Source organism: Tauraco erythrolophus, chromosome 10 (genome assembly GCF_009769465.1).
Source record: "Tauraco erythrolophus isolate bTauEry1 chromosome 10, bTauEry1.pri, whole genome shotgun sequence".
NCBI classification, from domain to species: domain Eukaryota; kingdom Metazoa; phylum Chordata; class Aves; order Musophagiformes; family Musophagidae; genus Tauraco; species Tauraco erythrolophus.
This window is the reverse complement of record NC_141474.1, coordinates 33,842,317-33,864,777: the sequence shown is the minus strand read 5'-3', so window position 1 is coordinate 33,864,777 and position 22,461 is coordinate 33,842,317. Positions and strand designations below refer to the sequence as shown.

General features: G+C 45.2%; 1 protein-coding gene across 2 annotated transcripts in view; it reads right to left on the bottom strand.

The window, feature by feature from the left end:
* The window catches only part of DNAJC6 (DnaJ heat shock protein family (Hsp40) member C6), a 39,888-nt gene that overhangs the window by 166 nt on the left and 17,261 nt on the right, over window positions 1–22,461 (bottom strand). Inside the window, exons 5-18 of one of the 2 annotated variants that reach the window (XM_086617381.1) lie at window positions 18,405–18,527; window positions 15,889–16,022; window positions 14,620–14,814; window positions 14,096–14,213; window positions 12,359–12,438; window positions 11,964–12,157; window positions 11,781–11,861; window positions 10,448–10,894; window positions 7,952–8,104; window positions 6,559–6,627; window positions 5,758–5,892; window positions 3,286–3,546; window positions 2,563–2,708; window positions 843–1,019 (exon numbers count right to left, since the gene is read on the bottom strand). In XM_086617381.1, coding sequence (XP_086473507.1) covers window positions 843–1,019; window positions 2,563–2,708; window positions 3,286–3,546; window positions 5,758–5,892; window positions 6,559–6,627; window positions 7,952–8,104; window positions 10,448–10,894; window positions 11,781–11,861; window positions 11,964–12,157; window positions 12,359–12,438; window positions 14,096–14,213; window positions 14,620–14,814; window positions 15,889–16,022; window positions 18,405–18,527 — 2,313 coding nt within the window. The remainder of the gene's footprint in view (window positions 1–842; window positions 1,020–2,562; window positions 2,709–3,285; window positions 3,547–5,757; window positions 5,893–6,558; window positions 6,628–7,951; window positions 8,105–10,447; window positions 10,895–11,780; window positions 11,862–11,963; window positions 12,158–12,358; window positions 12,439–14,095; window positions 14,214–14,619; window positions 14,815–15,888; window positions 16,023–18,404; window positions 18,528–22,461) is intronic. The other variant, XM_086617383.1, reaches the window with a different exon arrangement.

Below are 22,461 nucleotides of genomic sequence, written 5' to 3'. Positions count from 1 at the left end.
TGACATTTGAGCAGCAAGGTTCTCAAAAAGTTTCCACAAATGGTTTTCCCTTATTCTTTGACACAAATAAGCTACTGTTGAGTGCTGCTTACTTTGCAGCTTGAGAATTTCTTGGCTCTTCTGCTCCTCAGAGCTGATAACCCCCCAAGCGTAAAGCACTTACGAGTCCCAAGAGTAAAGCACTGCAGTCCCAAGGGCAAAAAAATTCAACTTAGGCTTTGCAGGAGGCGTTTTACCTGAACTGAAAGGAAAGAGCTGCCACCTGACACAGTTCCTTGACAAAACCAGTATTCCTGCAAGCCTCTGGGCAGCCTACATCTTCTCAAGCCTTGCCCACTGCCCTGGGACTCTCAGGGCGTCCGTTTTCTTCAAGCAGAAGCCTCATCAGCACAGGGTTTCCCAGACGGTGTCACTGCACCCTGGCTGGCAAGTGTAAGCAGCAAGACCACGAGCCACAGGTTGGATAATCAGGTAACCTGATTCTTCCATTTTAGAAGTTTGATTCTAAGACCCCTGTCCTTTCATCTGCCTTTGTCACACCCACGTCTCCTTTAGAGGGCACAACGTTCTGGACTGTTGTTCACCACCAGTATGGCTTAGAGTCAAAGTGAGGGTGACAAAAGCTGAAGATCTGAATCTCTGCTGCTTGGAGTGCCTTGTACCAAGCACAGTCCTGGGACTGGGAGCGGTTAGAGCTCTCACCTTTCAGAACTGGCAAAAATCTTGAACTGCTACTTTCTACAAAGCTGTTTGCACCAATAAATTAAGCAATCACATCCAACACTTTGTAATTAAGAGAACAATGCCAACTTCTGAACGACGTGAAACTAGGAAAACCTTACTTTGTCAGGATGAACGACAAGCACTGCCCTCCGGTAGACCTTCTTCACTTGCTCTGGCGTTACAAGATCTGCCATGCTAACAGGTTTCCACTTGGTCTCCCCTGCCCATAAGACTGTATGCATTGTGGACAGCAGGGCTCTTATATTTCTCTCCTTCCCTTCAATCCATTCCAGGACCTGGAGAGAAGAACATGAGTCTCAATTTATGCCTTACTTTAGAATTCCAGTAGGAACAAGTTTCTTCATTTGAATAGCAATGACTCCAAGGAGCATCTTACATTTCTTTCCAAGCTTCAGAAAACCTTTCAAAGGTATTTGTCAGTCTCTACTTTGTCTTTAATTCTCATCTCACTGCTTGAAAGTCAAAAGACACCTTGAGCAACATCCCTGCTAAAAATACTGAGTTGGCAACGCTTATGAACAGTCATTAGATGGCATAGTCAAAAAATAAATGAAGCGTTTAACTGTGTGGCTCTTTAGCAAGGCTAATAGCACACCTAAAGTAAGCTCGACTAAAACTCTGCTATGGATGTGTATCTTTTGCACGTGTCTAGAGTTAAGTCTTCTAAACACTCATGTTGAAGGTTGGCTTCAATACAAATCTTTTTAAGCTCTAAAGTCAGAAGCCTCAATTCTTTCCACACGCCTGCTTGCTACCTGCAATCCAGCAGTCAGATAAAGCAACAGGTAGTCCACTTTCCTAGATGATGTAGTCTCCCTTAGTGGTTGCCACCTTAGCCTATGGCTGGGGAAGGGGTGGAAGAAAGGGAAGCAAACGTGAAAACCAAACATGAATAGATTTAACAGTTCCAGGCTGAACTGAAGTGACCCAATGAAATGAAACGCATCAGAGCCAAGGGAATTGTACTGGGAAGGGAGAATCAGCTGGGTGCTTCGGTTTGCTGGGGGAGGAAACGTTGCACACATTAAGTAGTGCCACATGAATTGCTGAAGTTGTATCGCTGTGGTGGGTTGACCTTGGCTGGACACCACGTGCCCACCAAGCCACTCTATCATTCCTCTCCTCAGCAGGACAGGGAGAGGAAAAATAAGATGAAAAAAACCTCGTGGATCAAGACAAAGGCAGTTTAATAAAGCAAAAGCAAAGGCTGTGTCTGGAGGCAAAGGAAAACAAAAGATTTATTCTCTACTTCCCATCAGCAGGCGATGACTGGCCACTTTCCCAGGAAGAAAGGCTTCAGTACACGTAGGGGTTGCTCCGGAAGACAAACGTCATAAATAATGAATGCCTCCCCTTCCTCTTAGCTTTGATTGCTGAGCAGATATCATATGGTATGGAATATCCCTTTGGTCAGTTTGGGTCAGCGGTCCTGGCTATGCCCCCTCCCAGGATTTTGCCCACCCCCAGTCTACTGGGTGTGGAATGTTGGAAAGACAGCCCTGATGCTGTGCAAAAACAGCTCAGCAGTAGCCAAAACACTGGTGTGATATCAACACCTTTCTAGCTACCAGTACAACCAGCACAGCACTACGAGGGCTGCTATGGGGAAACCGAACCACATCTCAGCCAGACCCAACACAAGAGTTTATGAACTGGGAAGAGCGTCGCCGTTTGCTCGGCTGCCTCTCACATGCAGGACGGCTGGTGGCTTACTGCCCTCTCCACCCTTCCAGAGCAGCATTTCAAACAACCTCCAGCATGATGAGAACGACAGACATGTTGAATGATGGTGAGAGCGTAAACAAGAATATTGCTTACTTTTAGTTTTTCAGGGTCCATCTCTTTGGCCATTTCTTCTTTTCTCATCTCAGCTATTGTTTTGGGGCCCTTCTTGTCCTTGTGAGCATTAAAACCTTGACCAGATAACAGATCTTCGAAATCTGCAGACACTTTCGGTTTTGAATCTTGAAAACCAAAAAGATTTAAAGTTGTTATCACAATACAGGTTTATTTAACAATGCTTTTCTACCCAAGCCACCTCCCACACTTACCACTGTAACAATCACCCAGTGCTAATGAGCGTGGGGGTTCTCACAGAAGAGGTGTAGGCTAATGCTACACTTTGAATTATTATTATTCTTGAAGCCCATTTGGAATCCAGGATTTTCTAACTACTAGTGTGCCTTAGAGGGTAGGACAGGACAACTAGTGTTGAATTGTATATATAACCATGACTTACTTGCTTAGACCCTAACCTGTTTAGGTTAGTGTACTACCCTCGTAGTGCTGTGCTGGTTGTACTGGTAGCTAGAAAGGTGTTGATATCACACCAGTGTTTCGGCTACTGCTGAGCAGTTCTTGCACAGCATCAGGGCTGTCTTTCCAACATTCCACACCCAGTAGACTGGGGGTGGGCAAAACTGGGTGTATATATAACCAGCATGACTTACTTGCTTAGACCCTAACCTGTTAAGGTGTTTGAGCATTAAAGCAACATTAGCAGGAGCCAACCTTTTGGATGCCAGACTCTGAAAAGCTTACCAACACTAGCTGGTCCTTTTCCTCGTTCGTTTTGTGCTCCCGGCATTGTGGAGAAGCTCACGTTGTAGTTAGGCTTGTTCTGGGGAGAGGCATGAGGCATGCTTGGCTGGGCTTTGGCTTGTGCCTGCTGCCAGCCATAGCCAGCTCCTTGCTGCCAACCGCTGCCACCCATGGGCTGGGGAGAGGGCTTCTGCGGCGAGGGGGGGAATCCTCCACCCATGCCGGTCGGCGTGGTCGGCTTGCTGGCAAACGAAGGGCCGCCTGCAGGGTAAAAGGAGTGATGGTGAGCATTAGCAAACAGGACACTGACCTGCTGTCCTGGTTTTAGCTGGGACCGGGTTAGCTCTTCTTTTCAGCAGCCAGGATCGCTCCGTGGTTTGGTTTCACTCAGAGGCTCGCTCTGAAGAATGCTGATAGCAAGTTGATGTTTGTAGTTGGACGTGAAACTCCAAGGACTTTTCAGTGTGCCGGAGTGCAGAAGCACGGAGGGATAAGGGGGGAGCATAGTTGGGACAAGGGGGACATGATTCCCCTTGGGATTTGTGATGGAACTTAAGATTGAGGCCAAACTGGCCAATTAGTATTCCATATCATGCAGCGTCATGCCCAGTATAAAAGTGAGGGGCAGCCAGAGAGAAGGGCTTTTGCGCTTTGGCTCTTCCACTGCTTTTGCTCTTTTGTGCTTGCTGCGCTGTTGCTCTGTTGTTTTTCTTTCTTTTTCTCTCTCTCCCAGTACTCCCACTCTCGCAGTACTATCTCTCTCTCTCTCTGCCCCTCTCTATTTCGGGGCCTCGCGTTCATCCGGGATTGCAGCTTCGGGACGAGACGGGCTTCGCATACGAGGGGGTGGTGAGCATCCACACTGTGTATTAAATCATCTGTATTAAATTGTTCTTATCTCAACCCACGGGTTTACCGTTTATCCTTTAATTCTCTCCCTCATTCCTGGGGGTGGGGGAGGGGGAGTGACCAGCTGTGTGGGGGGGTTCAACCTAACCCACGACACCTGCCATCCAAAAAGGGAACATAAACAGAATCCCCCAGGCAGCTGGCTTCTATTTCCAGCTTTACCACAAACTTCTTTTCACAAGATCAAGGAAAGCCCTTCAACTTTCCTATCACTGCTCTGTAAGCCGCTTAAAAAGACACCACCTGCCTTTGAAGCTTCCGCAGGAACGGGAGTAGCAGCTCGTTGGGGGAACGCAGGGAAAGCTACGTGCAGCTAACTGGGAACCACAGCTGCTTGTGCTATGGTGGCAACATCAAGTTGACATATGTTGAAATAGTATCTCCTAATGCTGTGCTGATGTAATGCTATCCCACAGAGCTGTGTGTTTCAGCACCTTGTTACTTTAGGGGATGCTCCTCTGGCTTAGTTTGCGGTGGGAGGTACGCAGTGTTAATGTTTTATTATTTGAGACTAACATCCACGCTCAACTTTGAGCTCTGAAACATGTCATGGAAACTCGAGCAAGGGCTTTTGACTCAGTCACGAACAACAAAAACGTGGCTAAATATCCTGCAGATGCCAAGTCATTTGTTTTCACACTCCATAACTTTGCTACATAATACATGTTTCAAAAGCACCTCGATGGCTCTGACATGGGTCTTGGCATATTTTTTATTTTGCTCCTGCAGAGCAGATAGTGGTCCAGCAGAGGGAACTGGGAAACCTAATTCCAGAACCATGCTGGTACTGACGCAAAGGAGAAAACAAACATCCAATGAAACCACAATGGCTTGCAAAGAGCTGAGGGCAGCGACAAAGGGAAGAAAAATCTATTTACCAGAGCCGGAGAAGCTGACATGCTGGGTTTTAAGGAAAAATTAAATAATTTGTCAGAATGCCTTTTTAACCCTGGGGTCGAGGGTTTGCTGATCGTTTTCTGAGATAAAACAAGGAGAAAATGCTTGTCTAAGCAGTCAAGCAAACAGTCCTTTGTAGCCAGGTGCAAACGAAAATGGGTTCAGACTCCTCCACCCTCAGATAGCACTGCAAATCAGAGGCAGACTAGTGATGTTCCACAGGTTTCCTCACAAAAGACAAAAATGAGTCAAGTCTAGAAGGAAACAGGTCCTTAAGGACCCCCGTGGCTTTGAAGAGCCAAACCCTCCTCCCAGGCACTGCTCCAAGGTCTGTAGCAACAGTTCTCCAGCCAGAGTTAAACACGGAGCATCCTTAGCCAGAGACTGTTTAGACTTACGAGACAGAGGTTACGCTTTGAGATCCATGTAGCCTCCCGAGGTCCCAACAAGTTGTTAGCAGTTTTTTTTGATGGGGGATCAGTAAAAGCACAGATTTGTGAAAGCTTACAGGGAATCAGGCAGAAAGGAAAACCCAAAAGGAGCACTGGCATGCAGGCAGGCTGAGAGCACCCATAGAGCTCCCGGTCACACACCAGGCTGTTTGCCCTATTTCTCTAAAACACAGCTGGTAATTGGTTTATTTTTCTTTAAATAAGGGATGCAAACCTGCTAAACTTGCTCCGAGAGTCCCCAGATCAGCAAACGGATCCAGTGTTTGGGGTTTCGGCTGATGAGTGGGAGTGCTATGGAGGGATCCCGTAGGACTGGTGGCAGCTGACTTACTTCCCACACCTAGGCCACCTTAAAGGAAAAAAAAAAAACCACAACACATAAAAGAAAAAAATCAATCCTTTTTTATCTCTATTTTATATGACTGCGGCTCTTACCCAGAGCTCAGCCACACGATGTTAGCAGACTGCTGTTAAAATGAAGTGTACCATTGTCAGGTTCCTAAGCAGTCTCAACTCAGCGTTGGCCCAGACTAGTTGCACACCCACTCGCAATTAGGCTCAGCAACGAGAATGTTCCCCAGACTGCCTGCAGTGACACAGTAATTACGAGGAATGGATATATTTTAAGAACTAGAAGCCTTCAGGAAGCAACTTTTGGTAGGACATACATACTCTCCCAAGATTAGAAAGAATCATGCTATTATTTAGTGGCATCCCAGGAACACGTAGCACTTCCCAGTGCTTTCTCTTGGCTCTACACTGGAATGAAACACAACTAGGTACACCCTCACCGACCACCTGTCCCGCTGCAGGCCCTGGTGTCTTGAGAAGGGAAACCTGCTCCCTTTGAGGTGAGACTAACTAAAATCCTGAGCAAAGTTTTGCTGTATTAGTCAAAGCGAAGAGCAGCAGAAAGAGGGAACCTGTTCTCTGCAGTCACTGGTAGCATCTTCCATCTGCCTCTCCTCTCTCAGGGCTCCTTTTGTTAAATGTCCTGAATTTTTGTGATACATACCTGGTTTGTTGGGCCAGTCCCAACCACCGGAAACATCTGGTTGTATGGAAACCGTTGGTGTGCTAGAAGCTAAGCAGAATGATTACATATAGATATCTCAAAGTAGTAGAGCAAAGCCAACATAATCCAGCATCTAGGAAGAGTAGGGCACAAGAAGCAAGAGAGACAGTATAGTGTCCACCTACCATTTGCTAATTAGAAGTGAACTTGTCTCCCACAAAGGGTGTTAGAAATTTAACATTTATTTCTGATCTCGTACTACATAGAGGTAAGTGGGGAAGGACGCAGATTTACAGTATGGTGGCTTTGGTCAGAGGCTTTATATACTTATTTATAAAACCCTTACCACTAGAACAGCACATGGGGTTAAGCGTTTCTGAATACACCTCAACCCAAGGAAACATTCCACATGCAAAGGGCAAGGATGGAGAAAACAAATACAGGGAAAGAGCCCCCACAGATGCAAACCAGAAAGAACACGCACAGTCCTTCCCTTAACCCTGCATCACACAAAGCCTGTACATCTATGCAGTTCACCCTGCCAGCATTTCATTATCCATAGACACTAGCACTGTAATTTAATACCTCATCACGCTGGGATACCATTTAAAATTCCTTTCATTAGTGCAGCCAGCTCCAAGTGTGACCCAACCGTCTTATTCATAGAGCTAATATCCAATACCCGAGCTTGGCAAAGCAAGGATGCAAGCAGTGCCAGCAGCACACTGGTTCCCTCCTTTGTCATTCTGGCTTTCCAGTGAGACTGTTGCACCCAGGGGACATGTGTTAGATGATCAGACACAAACAAATTTGTATCTGAATGTGTTTCAGAGGAGGTTACAACATTACATTTTTGACACAGGGGGAGAAGGGGACAACTAAGGGACATTTCGAACAAAGAGAAGAAAAAAAGTCCAATAAATAAAAAATTATTCTCTTCAAATAAGAGTCAAATTCAACTGTGAATTTGGCCAGGGTTACTATCAGATCTAAAGAAAGCTGATGCTTGCAACTAAAACCACCAGAGGACATGTGTTTTCTCTAGCAAGCTTAATATGCCATGCTCTATTTAGCTCAATTAATGGTAGTTTGGTTCAAATGAGACCTCATAACCACAGGAATATGCAGATAAACATTCTTCATGGTCTCTTTTTTCATGTATACCAATAGCTTATTAATTAAGACTCGAGCAAAACTAGACTCATCCTGCCACACTTCAAATTGCGAATACGCTTGAAGTCTGGAGACAAAAAGCTCTTTCCTGTTTAGTGGTGTCTCTGTGGTTTAGAGTCGTTTCATGGTGAGCATCAGTTCGTACCTAATGGCTCCATCTCTATTTAAAAACAGCATTTCACGTTTACTTAAATACACTAGCAGAGCCTCACTTTCTTACCCATGTGAAAGGGATCGCTGTGCACAGTTGGTGAAGGACTTCTTGTTGCTTGAAGGAAAGGATCACCAGGGACAGCTGATGAACCAAGGAAGGAACCCAGGAGGTCTGGACCAGTTTGCTTAGGGCTACTTCCAAACGGATCAAAGGCAGTGGCTGTAAAAACACATTTGAGGAGACTGAATCATTAACTCGTACAACGGATGTGCTTCAGGGAAAAGACACTGGGGCGTGGAGAAGAAAATCTAATACCTGCAGATACCAAATAGGAGACAGCATGTGACTGCGGGAGAGCAACTGGAAAGTATCGGTACGCTGGCCAAATTGTAGGGGACTTAGAGAGCCACATGACTTGGTCATGGCAACACACTTGTTGATCCCATCTGCCTTTTCCAAAGAAAGAGGCTGAATTTAGGAGCGGCCGGAGTGAGTATTCAGATACTTAAGACACTCCAGGTGAAGCTTCACCTTGCACATACTGCCATTACAGAAACGACTGGTGAGGGACAGCCTGGAGCTTGGAGTCCGTGCCCTGGTGCAACTCTCTCAAGAGTTGAACCCATCATCAGTCCAAGATGATTTTAGGCTGCCAAAGGTTATACATGTCAAGGGCAAAAGGACCGTCTTTTAGAAATAGCTTTGGAAATAACTGGTATCTTTCCTACACAGCATCACTTGATACAAAAATCCAGTTCATTCTCAAACTCCATTTTTTAATCCATTTGTTTAGCCTACTGTCTTTCGTGTAAAAAACACCCCACCAAACACAACAAAACAACCACCACTCTCTCATGAAGTCACTCAAATTCTAATTTGCCAACAAGTTTAAGGTAAAGAGCATCTTGAACAGAGATGCAATACATGCTACTGTAAGAAAGATACAATCCTGAGAAGCTATATGTTGTGTTAGTGATACTACTCATTACTTATGTTACTCATTGTTTAGGATACTTAATAAACTACTAGTCTTCACTTATCTCCCAAGCACTTATTTTTGCTTTCTTGGCTTAAGACAATTTAGCTGTGTAATACCTTTCCTCTGCCTTTCAAGCACCAATCTGGCCTCTGCAAAGCAGCATCATACAACTCCTGTTGTTATGCTGCTCAAGAACATCCAGAAATCTTTTCCTGATACTGTTGCTGCACCTCTGCCTTGTGAGGTGCATGTCTGCACAACCTTCCCACCCCCAGCAAAAGCTCCCAGATGGAGCATACAACAGCCAAAGCAAGATGAACCTTCTCCATATACAAGTGGCCCAATTTCTTCCACTGAAACTTGTATTCTTCTTCCTTCTCCCACCTCAGGTCCTCAGTCTCCTCCTCTTCCCTTCCTTCACGAGTCTCGATACAAGGAGATCATACCTGCTCCTGTCCCTTCCGCTTCAAAAACCACCACAGGCAAATCTGGTGTTTGAGTGTACCAGCAGACAAACCTCCCCAAGCCCACAGGTTGTTTTACTCTAGCTGAGAAAGAAGGACTCGAGAAGAGTCTTCCAAAACAGGCTGCATGGCCATCCTGTGGTAGGTGCCATGGGTGTCAGCCCCACCATCACCCAAGGCTGCCCCTCCTCAACAAAATGAAAAAATACCATTTCTGTACAAGAAAGTTGGCGGGTGTTGCAATTGCTTAAAGTTATTAGTAGTGGAGAAAGAGCTAAGTAAGCACACTGTGCTCTTTGAATCGGGTACACGTTGGCAACGTCAGCTCTTAAACCCCAACATAAAGGATTAGGTCAAACCAAACACAGAGACCTGCTGTCACACTGGGCCACTTGTCCATATTTTGCCTTTGGCAAAACTGACCATCTATCCCAGAGGCCCTGGGTGAGTGAGAAATTGGGATGGGGCTCTTCACCTGTTCATTCACAAACGACTTTCACTTGCTGTCCTCTGTTCACTTAACCCTGAGAAATCATAGCGATTCAACCACTCCTCCTGCCAGCCTGATCTCAGACTGTCTTTGAAGAAACAAAAGATCTTCTCATACTGCCTATCTTGTCTGCGGACAGACCAGAAACAGCAGGACTGTGTAGCCAGATTTCATACTCCAGGATCAGTATCATAGCTCCAAACCCCCTAAAGTTAAAAGGGAAATTAAATTCAAACTACTATGGGTCTACCCAACACCTAAGAGGCTTTTTTTTCTTTTTTTAAATGAATACATATTCTCCTCCTACGCGTTATTGGACACATAGTAAGAGCAACACTGATGATCTCCAGTAGCTGTCAACGTAAGGAGCCAGCCAAACACTTGGGTGAGCTCCAGTAGAGACTTTAGGGAACAAAACAGACAATCTGGTTTGTGTTCTTGACTGTGAAGATGCACCAACTCCTGTCTCAGAGTAGAGGAGCTGGCTGGCCTCTTGGAATCCCTTGCAGCGTTTAATTTTCAGGAAGTGAGTGCAACCAAAGAGGAATCCAACAGCTCAGAGCAGATTACCCAGGTGGGATTCTCGAAGCACGTGCCCCAAGCCACGCACTGGACATAGCCACCATTACCTTCTCCTACCCTCGGGGATGGGGACGGGGATGCTGAAGCTGCAGAACGCCGAGGAGTTGACTGCACAGATCCAGGTCCCCCCACATGGAAGATCTCCTCAGCAGCGGACTGTCCACTTTGACTCTGGGAACTTGGCCCACCGACCCCAAACAAATCATTCAACAAGTCTGAGTTAGAGGGGGCAGCGGTGGGCTGCGAGGGGAAACTCTTGCTCATAGGGCTACCGTCCAGGCCCAGCAGGTCCACATCTTCAGGCGGAGGTGGTGCTGGAGGCTCTGGCTGCTTTTTGCTGTGTTTTGGTGTCCCATGGGGCTTGTCACCGCTGGCATTACTGTGCTGACTGGAAAGGGACAAGAGTTCGTCATCTGACTGTTCGCTTTCCTCATGCACCAACGCTGCTCGATCCTCTGAGGTGGGGTGAGAGCTACTTTTGTCAGATTTCTGATCTAAACGATGATTAAAAATAAAATTAAGTAGCTGTTAGTTTTGTCATCACGAAGGTCCCATAAAAAAAAAAAAATCAGCTTACATGCAGAACAAAAAGCTACTGAGAATAGCACAGCAGGTTCTGTTGGATTTTAAATAAGAATCTTTTGCAAAGATCAACTTAAAGTCTTTGCTGGTCTGCATCAGCAGGAGCCAGCTTTATTGAGTAGGAAACACAGGTTAATCGACTCTTCCCAAGCTTGAAGAGCCAGCAAGTGTAAGACCTACAGACACAAACTGAATGAGTTTTTGGGTCAAGACCAAGCGTCCAGGATGATCTCCAGCCATGCCTCAAAATCCAGGCAAAACAAGGCTCAGCGTAAAGGAGCAGAGGCATAAGCCACCCTCCCAGCTGTGCCCACAGGGATCTGCACGCTGGGCTCCCACCTAGCACGGTGCCGATGCCGGAGGAGGAACACCGCGTTCGGCAGCACCGTGAGATTTTCGAGGTGTTCAGCACTATTAAAGGGCCTCTCAGACTAACGTGCTCAGCGCTACGTTCTCGTAGCACTAAATATATGGTGCAAAATTAGGAAAAAGCAGCTTAAATTCGGGTTTAGCACCAAGGAGGCCTTGGGCGAAGCTTTACACTGGAACAATGTCAATAATTGTCATATATGGCACAAGCAGGCAGTGTCTGAAAAGGACATTGCAGGGAATTAATTCCCACTCGATTGCAACATAAGGGTGTGACCAGCAACACGCTGTGATCTAATGGGAAAGGCACGTCACAACCAGATCCTTCAGCCTGACTCTGTGCTCCAGGGAGGGGCAAAAAAAAAAACCCCCACCACATTATTTATCTTGTTCGAAGCAGATTTGACTTTGAAGACCGAGTCTGCATACCTTGCCAGCTGAGAGATGAGAAGAACGCACTCTGTCCAACATTTCTTATGTTATCCTGGGGTGAATCCGTGGGACCTCTACCTGCAGCACAGAGCACCAAGTAAAGAAACAAAACCAGGCAAAACAACGTTCAGCATGCTGGTACGGCTGCAAATTGAGTGAGCAAACCAGTGCAGCTCTTACCTGCCAAAGCAAGAGTGTCCTGGTGCTCCTGGTGAGAGGAGAAGAGAATGGTTGGGTTGATGTCTTTCGTCGTGAAGTTCTCCCATGGGGGAGTTAATTCGGTTTGTCTGTCAGTAGATTGTATTTCTATCTCCAGGATAACATGAAAGAGCTGAGGATATTTGTCTGGGGAGTCACAGGCATCCAGTTCAGGCCTAAACGGGGGCAAGAGTTGCCCAGTTAAAAGGGAAAGGATATTTCTGCACAGCTATACATGTATACATATACATGCACACATACATATACATGTATACATATACATGCACACATACTTTTCATCTGAGAATATTCTCCTTCAGCCTTCATAAGGCTTTTATGCTTCAGGTTGGATTAAACGTTCAGCTTAAAATACTCACTTGGTAAATTTTAGCGAGGTTGTTCCCAGGGCTATGAATCCAGTATGAAATTGAATTTGGAATATTTGTGTGTTGGTCATCTGAAAAAAAAAAAAAAAAAAAAAAAAAAACCACAACAAAACCAAACCACAGAGCACCAGGCTGAACAAGTGCTTAAATTCATGAAGTTAAAATACTTGTTTATAGCACATGCACACGGTTAGTTGTCTACCTTACTACCAGTTACTATACAGACCGTAACTGCTATATTAGCTAATTCTTTCTGCTTGTTCTGCAGAAAGCAGAGTTTTTCCTTCTCAAACCCAAGTATTTCCATCTACCTTGAAGTCTGCTGCTGCCACCTCCATAGAGCAGAGCACCTTCATGGCGTTCAGGACTACGCCTTCATCCCCTGCTTGTCTTTATTTCCAGGATCTACTCGATGCTTTAGCAATTAAGTGAAATTATGTCTGTTTCTGCTGAATACATTGGAGCAACAGGTTTGTATAAAAAAAACAGAAGAGCATTTCACTTGCAGTAGAGGCTTCAGTAAAAAGTGTCATCTCTACAGCAAGCAGCACCAATATCAAATTAAGAGGAGAAAAACATTCATTGGTCACTCTGTAACTTGAGTATTAAGGTTTTGATCATATAATCAGGAAAATTATCAAGATCTCAGATTGAAGTATCAGCAGATAAAGTGCCATTTGAGAACGCAGCCTCCACACCCAGCTAGTTGTGGGAGTCCAGGAGCCGTTCTGCCCGACCAGCCACGCGGCACGTGTCTGCAGGGAGCAGATAAGGTGGCACTTCAGGTAGGTGGGACAAAACTTTGTTCTTCCATCACTTTTTGTGCTTTAAGTCTCTACAATTTAAACAGGTCATTTAATAGTGTGAACCAATTAACGCCCATCGTTACAAAGATTAACGGAGCAACTTAGTGTATGATAACTATTGATTCAGTTTTTGCAGATCCAAGTTTTCTCCTCTGAACAGACTGCATTTCCAAACTCCTCTTCTGCAATTGCAAGAGCCAGAATACAGTATTTTTAAGTCAGTCTCCAAGCCTAAAGCAGCACAGACCAACACATATTTTTGCTTTCAGCACTGCTATTACGTCATGGGACGGAGACATCAGGGTGTGCTCGCTCCAGGACCCCTCTATCCCCTCTCCCCAGTTTCCACTGTCTCCCATTTCTTTGATCTGCTAGTATTAAGAGGTTTTTTGGCTATGAAGTGGGTGGCTGCCTGACCAGCCTGCAGTTTAAATGGTCTTTCCCATCCTCATGGCTGAACAATCCATACAAATTGCCTTTTCGCCCTAATGACCAAAAGAGGTGAAGGCTGTGCTAGAGCAAGCAAAAACAGACACCAGGCAGGAGGCATGGCTCAGTAAGTCATTCGAGTTTGAGCAGAAGAAAATGTTCTTCTGTCTTTTTCGAGTGCTGTAGGTAGAGGCTTTGGTGGTGGTTTACCCTGAGCTGGTTACTGATGGACAGTTTCTGCCTTCTACATCAGCTGGAAGGATCCCACACCCTATCAGTAGACACCAACTCTCTAAAGAGATACTAGAGGCATCGTGGACTTCTCCATATGCAGTTCTTGATTTTCACTTGGCACTACTCAAATTTGTGGAACATCAACTGTCAAGTAAGGAAACTTTCATCAGAATTGCCACATGCATAGACCCCGTATTTAGCCACCTCTTAGTTAGGTATGTTGCCTCTATGGTGCAAGAGAAGTTAAACAAACTCCTACTTTTGCTTGAAGACGTCCCCCAATGGTTGATCTCATATGGTAGACAGAGACAACAACATCTCCATGGACAGTGGCTCCCAGTGGAATTAGGACTTTCCCTTCTTGCACCCGGTATTCTCTTTGAAGGGAAGAGAAGGAAACCCAGTTAAGCTCCCTTCCACAATGCCATTACCACCCATCAACAATGTCAACATAAAAACTATCACCTCGTTCAGGCCAAGCAAACAGAAGGTGCATTCAGTGCTCTGCTTAACGGCACACTTAGCTGAAACAGAAACATTTCACAGGGGAAACCAACACAGCACTGAACTATGTCTACGCAGGTATCCCACCACATGACAACTTCAGGGTCACTCTGGCAGTGTATTTCAACACCAGGCACCAACTTTCAACTCATATATGCACTCCTTCATTCATCAGGCAGTCTGGCCATGACTGCAGCACAGATACGAGACACATTACAGCAAAACGAAAGCCTCCTTGCTCTAAGCTCCTGAGGATGGTAGGAGATCACAGCAACTCACTTCATCCTTTCGTACTCCTGGGAAGTGGTAAGGATTCTGGTTTCTCCGCTGAGGATGTCACAGAAGGGCCGGCATCCGTTGCGTTGCTTGTTGAAACAGGGGACCGGACTGAGGGTGACTGACTTGATAGTAAGTGGTTTGCAGTGAGGAACGACGGGCTTGTCTGCTATTAGATCACAAATGTATCCTATATATCTGCAGACAGAGAAAGCCTTTACTGAAATCTCCATCCCAGGAGACTAATTTTCATTGTGAACTTGAAGCCTACCTTGAAATGCAGTGAAAGTACGATTCTTTCACAGTTCCAGGACTGGAGTCTCCATGTACTCCAGCATCTAATAACTGCCTTCCAATATCTGAAGGGAACCTACAGGAAGGCTGGGAAGGGACTTTTTACAAGAGTGTCCACTGATAGGACAAGGGGAAATGGGTTTAAGTTGAAGGAGAACAGATTTAGATTAGATCTTAGGAAGAAATTCTTTAGTATGAGGGTGGTAAGACTTTGGAATAAATTGCCCAGAGAGGTTGTGGATGCCCCCTCCCTGGAGGTGTTCAAGGCCAGGTTGGACGGAGCCTTGAGTAGCCTGATCTAGTTGAGAGGTGTCCCTGCCCATGACAGGGAGGTTGGATTAGATGATCTCTGAGGTCCCTTCCAGCCTATGCCATTCTACGATTCTATGATCTTTGCAGCTGGCACAGAATCTACACTTCTATTTCTGTTTAATTACAAGAACAGGAGCCCAAGAGGAAGGAAGCTGACCTTTAGCTCTGAGCTGAAGTTCATTTCTCCTCACCTGTTAGGCGAGAAGATGCTGAGCAATGTTTTTTCTGGTTTGCCAGTAGAAGTTTGCCTTCTGTTTTGCATGCGCACAGCAGACGAATCGATTTGTTAGTCATGTACTGAAGGATCATTATTATTACATACATAACACTGTATGCTTGGTTTGTTCTGACGGGCAGTTTTTCCTCTCCTTGATGGAAATTGTAAAAGAGAAATGTTTACAGTGTGAACTCCTGTAAAGGATGAAGCCGACATAGGGAGAGGGATTCACCCTGTTAGCTGCAGATTTGTCGGCTTCCCTGAAGTAGCAAGCAAAGCTTTTGTAATATTTTATTTTCCTCCTCCACTACTGTTACACCAGCGTGGGTAAAATGGAAGTGGCCATAAACATCAGTTAAGCCCTGTCGAAGGTAAGTGCCGTGGCTGATGCACGAGGCGGGTTTTAGCAATACCACGCGCTCACGCGGCGTTTGGACAATATCCTCTACCTCCTGTGAGATGGCCACAGCACGATCCCAGGTCTCTTGGTGTTCAGCAACTGCATAGCAGGGCCTGGATTAGAGAAGAGGTGACAGAAACAGAACATCGCGCTGACCAGAACGGCTGAGGCTGCACGGCCATCCTGTTAAGGGAAGAGGCAGGGGGAGAAAAATGAGTGAGTATCAGATATATCCTTTAAATTTCAGCAGAACGCTCTCCGCTCTTCCTTAAATCGTGTAAAATAATTTCTCCCGGAAGACTGTGAATGAGACCGCACGAGAATGAGGAATTTCCAGTGCCGTGTCATTCGTTCGATACCCAGGACTTCAGGGAGCAGCACTGGCCTGGATCAAAGCCAAGATAATATCCAGTAAGCATAGCATGGTTTAGACTTGTTTTGAAAGCCCAGAAGTTCATTTTGTCTACAAATGTTGGTGTTTCTTGGCTGCTCCCAAGCTACAATATTATAATATTACTATAATATTATAATTATTTCAAACATAGGCCTGGAACTGACCACAGGGGTCAGGGAACACATGGCCCACAGCTGCAGGCAGTCATCTCGGAGAAGTTTAACCTAGAAAAGTTCACAAACAAACAAACAAAATCCAGCTTGATGTTGCCTCACCCACACAGCTCCACAGCCATCAACCCACAGACTGCTCCTGAACAGGTCTACCTTTCATTTAGGGTGATGATAAAGGCAAGTGTGTTTGCTGAGTCAGACAGATACAAAAAGACCAAAAATACAGAAAGAGCAGGAGATAATCAAATCATCCCCAGATCCCTGCTATACCCAGGAACATATGAGATGATCAGCCATATGGGCCATACCCCAACTCTGGTGAGCCAAACAGAAAGAAAAAGCCCTTCCACCAGCTTCCACCAAAATCCAGGTCTGATGCCTGCTTAGTTGTGGATGTGCATTTGTGGCACAGCGACGAGTACAAGAGCCTGCCCAGTGCTACCAGGGCACCATGCCACTCAGCTCCTCTCCCACTTTCCAGAGAGTGATGGAAGATCCCAGAAGTCAAGGCTCATTTACAAGGAAGGAGTAGGAAACCTATTGCCCCACCAGGCAGACAGTCACCCTCAGAGTCTGAAACTCAAGTTAAAAGTTATACAGGATCCTTGCAATTACTTATATAAGGAAGAAATTTTTCCTTCTGAGGGTGGTGAGGCGCTGGCACAGGTTGCCCAGAGAAGCTGTGGCTGCCCCATCCCTGGAAGTGTTCAAGGCCAGGTTGGATGGGGCTTTGAGCAACCTGGTGTAGTGGAGGGTGTCCCTGCCCATGGCAGGGGGGTTGGAACTGGATGGTCTTGAAGGTCCCTTCCAACCCAAACCATTCTATCATTCTATGATTTCAGGCACCTTTTAGGCACTCCAGCCCTACTGTGAGATTTGCCATACCAGCGCTGACCCAGATCCAAGTAGCTGGCTGAGCCCAAAGACATGCTCAAAGTTAGCAGGCTATTCGCTTTTTTAAGGTGTAGCCCCTGCCAACTGCTTCTGAAAAGATCTCTCAGGTTCATACAAACTAAGTGGGCTTCTGCAGACTTTTTAGAAGGTGTTAAAAAGGACTCCCTGTTCTTTATAGCATTATTCAGGTATTCATTGCTCAAAAGACCGTAAAGGAATTTGATTCTTGAGCTAGATTTCCAGGACTGGGGGCATCAAGTGCCTCTTCATCTCTGTTTGAATGGAATTCATGTCCCGTAGCCGCTGGCTGTGCTACGCGAGGCAGAAATTCCAGACTCCTATGTAAGGTCTGTGCAGTTTGGGATCAGTCATTTCCTCTGCTCCTTCCAGTTTATGCTGATCAGGGCTGACAGCCTCCTGGATTTAATTTAGGCTCCAGGAGCAAATCAGAACTCTCCTTTCAGGCATTACTGTCAATATTAAAGCCTGCATGGGGTAAATTACAAGTCAAGTCATACAGAATCACACCACTTTCATGCATCCTACCTACATGTCGCCCAGCACCGAACAGCCCTTATGGGGAATTTAGCAACCGCGTCAGCCGTGGTGCACAAAGAAGAGTAGAAAGCAACTGGATTTCCTCAGCCAGGCCTGATAAGCAGTGACCGCAAGAGACTTCAACAATCTCAGTTTCACAGTTCAACAGAATTCCCAACTATGTGTTTTCTCCTCAACTTCCATCAGCAATCTTCAGTCTAGAGGCTACATTTTGTCCTGCAACTACTTACAATAAAATGCAAAGCCACAGGAGGCCAACAACTCTTAGAGTTCTTGGGTGAAGTTCAAACCTTTTTGCTACTCGTCACCTCTAGTAGTTCACTGCTAGAACCATCATGACCTCTCTTGCTTTGCATTCCTGCTTCTCGTTCAGTGTTAGGTCTTCCACGTGGCAGATGAAGCCCCTTTCTATGAGATCAGTTTTATTACATTTGGTTTTGGTTTAGAAATTGTCACCATCCTCGTACACAAACCCTAGACACGCAACGTGCAACATGACTTACGACTCACAGGTCTAAAAACTTGGTTACTTTCTGGTGTACTCACCATGCAGTGGATGACACACACGTTTTTGGGGTTCTGCTGTAGCCAGTTGTGCATGTTCTTACAGACAGCGTAGAGGTTGTGCAGACTGGGCGCTTGTCGCACTGGCCAGCTACATTCGGATACCTACAGGAATCGCACGATGAACAAAACCCAGCTTCATAAGAGCAGTAAGCAGGGCATGCTTCTACAAACACTTCCTGCCAAGAAACGTACTTCTCTTTTACAGCCTAGAGTTGTGTGCTTGAAACCTACACCATCTCTTCTCATGCATAATTCTGCTCTGTGACTTCCATGAAGGACGCAAATAAAAAAGAATTCTCAAATAAATAACGTAATATTGATGTATTGTCACACACTATATATTTTTTAAAATTTACATTCCAACTCAGATTATCTTGAGTGGTCTTTCCTAACCCTCCAGTCTCGCAGCAGCGCGTTGGCTTCTGCTATGTCTAAAGCCTTTCTACTACTTGTCCCTAAAAACTACGGCTCTGATTTTCAAAGGATACTGAGCATCATTTTGTGTCATAGGACTTTCAAGCCCTTTTTGACAGACATTAGACTGATGAAAGGGAAACTTCTGTTAAAAAAAAAAAAAAAGAAATCATATCTGAGTAAGAATAGTTAATATACGAGCCAGGAAAATGAATGACTTCTTGGAGCTGAAAACTCACAAATCCTAAAGTATGTCTAGTGACTATTCATCGCTGTACTAGTTCTGAGTCATAACACTTATCTCAAGAACAGCCCTTGCAGTCTCAAACAGCACATCAAATAGCCTTCTACAGACATCGCCGTTTCATCTGGTTTTAATTAAAATATCTTTGTTTTTTTAAAAGGCACTTCTGGCTAGAAGAAATTTAAGAGAGAAACGCCATGAGGCCTGTCCTCAGACAAAGAATTGGTTCTCTCTCTTGGCTGATGTTTGGATCCTGATAATGAGAACTGGGGCAGGAAGGAGATGGTTTGCCCAGATGTTCTTAAATACCCATGTGATTTTCACACCCAACTGTTTCATCCCTCACAGGAAGCACGTGCTCCAGGTTTCATAAAACTTCTATTTAAGGTCCTCTCTTACATACACCTGCACAACATCTTATAGCAAAACCAGGAATCCTGACTCAAACCAGAGAGCTAACAACCTGTGTTTAGTCTCAAACGATGGCTCCAACGACAGCCAGAGGATACAGGGGCAGAGCGAGCAGGCAGCACTGTCTAACCCAGTGCATCCGTCCCACTGCCAGCCCCTCTGAGCTGGTGGGACTCTGTCCAACATTTGGGAGATCTTTGTCTAATCTAATATCTAATTAGATATTCATCTCATTGCTTTTTAGACTCATGAAAGTTTCAGGTCACCACAATATCCTGAAATTCAGCTGTGCATTTGAAATTCAGCAAGTGCAGGTTTGCACTGTAGAAGCTACCCATTGAGAAGTCAATCCACGCTCAAGCTTTGGAAGACAGTGACTGACCATTCCCTGTTTATCCTCTCTACAGCATTATCCTCATCCCCCGTCTTCTCCTGTCTCGAGAGCTGTAGTTTATTTCACTCCTTCCGTTGTATTCACTTGATTTTCCCTTCCATATGACTTTTCTGTGTATTTTCGGGAAGGGCTGAGGAGGCACGAAACACCCAAAGGTTCACTAGGTGGTAAGGTCCTGCAGTTACAGGACCACCATAAAATATGAATTACAGAGTGATCACAAACATTTATTCAATTCTTTAATAGAGACAGAGAACTGATGCCATAAGTGACATATATTATTTTATATTGTCAATTATTTTATATTATTGATAGCAAGCAAAAGTCTTCTCCTCCCAACCCCACCTACTTTTGCAGCAGGCTTCTGGAGGCACAAGATCCACTTGCAGTCAGACCACCAAAACACAATTCAGATTGCAAGTGGCTCGTAGAATTCATCCGACCAATGACCCTTTCACTGGCGATTTTCTGAACAGACCTCACGACAATGCACTGTCAGGCATCTGGAAAAGCCATTATCCCTTATCAAGTAAATAATACACATTTCCCAACAATCCGTAATTATATATTTACTTTGCCTATAATTACACATCTGCCTGCTGGTTCACAATTAGGAAATTAAATACATGCTATGTAGCATTTCATTAGTTTCAAAGCTAACCTCACCACCGCTCATGAAAGACAACCTTATAGAAAAGTAACAGGAATTCTTCCAGACCTTTGGAAATAAGCGGCCAGCACTTCTTTCACGTGAGCAGTAGGGCAGCAACAGCCAAGAACGTGACCCATCAGGGACTTGGAAGTTTGGTTTTTGTTGTTCAACACTATATTTGAGTTGTATGTTTTCAAACTGCTCACGCTTCCATGAGCAGCCGTGAGCTCTCCCCTCCTCCTGGGGCAGCGAGGCAGGGTGGAAAACAGAGGACAATCAGGTTTGAGCACCAGGTTTTAGTGTTCATAGTCCCCTCTTCTCCTCTATAGATTGGGTGCGTGGGGCTTCGTGCCCCACACAGCCACGTCAGGGCAGGAAAGTGGCCCAGCAGGACATTAACTGTCATCTCCCTCCTGTGCCACTATGCAGCAAAGTGACCTACTTTGATCTTAGGCAAAAAAAGCTTTAAAGAGGATAGGTATTCAAAAGCCTTTCACTTCAAAGTGCGTGTCTCAAAACTTCAGCTCATCTGGCATCCTCATCCGATGTAGAAAACACTCATGTGATTTCACCTTGATAGGCCATTAGTGTTTTTTCAATATATATGAAGTTCAATCTCATATTTATAATCGTTTCATGCTTCATCTGATCTCATGTATTGTGTTCTGCACGTTTCATTTTCCTGAAAAGTACTCAGAGTCAGTATTTCCTAGCCTGTAACCTGAAAGTACCATATTTTACTAAAAGATGCATCATTTTCTTCCAAAGCACCTAGTCATGCTTCAAGAGCAACACACAAAGTCATCTGTCAAGCCGTTGGATAGAGTAGGAGGTAAAGCACACGGGATGAGGAGTTACGGCCAGGTCAAGTGATACACCAACAGATGTTTAATGCTGGGGTTTCAAAAGTAGATCTGTCTTTCTCCTCCCACCAACAGCAACAGTGATGCACCACAACCCAGCAAGACTGAAGATTCAGAGCCCTTGATACCTTTTAATTAGTCTTTGCCATCCATTTACTCATACTTGAAGTCATGGCTGGTTACTGATTGCCACTGAGAAATTTGCTTCAAGTGTGAGTGAGTGATTTCTGGTGCTCAGAGTGATCGCTGAAGACAGATTCAGCTATACCTTAAATTAAAATGAAATGAGGCTTATGCAGCACGAGATTCACTCATCCTCACCCAGGGTTAAGCCTGGCAACCGCTGTTACCTTTTTTGTTGAAGGCAACAAAAAATAAGAAATTAAGAAAAAAAAAAAAAAAAAAAGAAAAGAAATCATCACTCCCTTGTGGGAGAGGGAAAGCCAGAAAGTTTTCTGAAAGATTAGATCTAATCTTGCGTTTCGACAGCAGTATTTCAGAGAGATTTCCTCTAAAAGCCGTTAATGACCCAGAGCCTTGCAATGCTCCCGTATGCTGTTCTGGTTTTAGAGGAGGAAACTGGGGCAGAGAGTGGAGGTGGGTTTTTAAAGTCATACACAAGTGGAGGAGCCAAAACACCTCTTAGATCCAGTTTCCAGCCCTCTGCTTTGTCTGCTAAGGGCTCCTGCTTGATTACAGCACAACCAAAGGATTACTCAACATGAAAACAATCTGCCTTCTTTTACTGGTAATTTCTTTCAAAGCCCTTTCGTTTTACTCCTTATTTCTCTGCAGCAGCTTCTAACAGCTGTGTAGGAACCAAGAGCAGCACAGGCTCAACTGAGCACAATGCCACTTACTCTCACGGGCTCCTAACACAAGCATCACACCCTGAACTTTCCAGCTCTTTAATCCCCGTGGTCCCAGGCATCAGGTAAACCCCAGAAACGACCACAGCAGCTTAGAAACATCCGCAATTCCTTTTTCATCTTCTTACATTCTGCCACATTCAGGCTAGACAGAAACCTGGTGCCCCTTTTCCCAAGAAGTTCCACCCC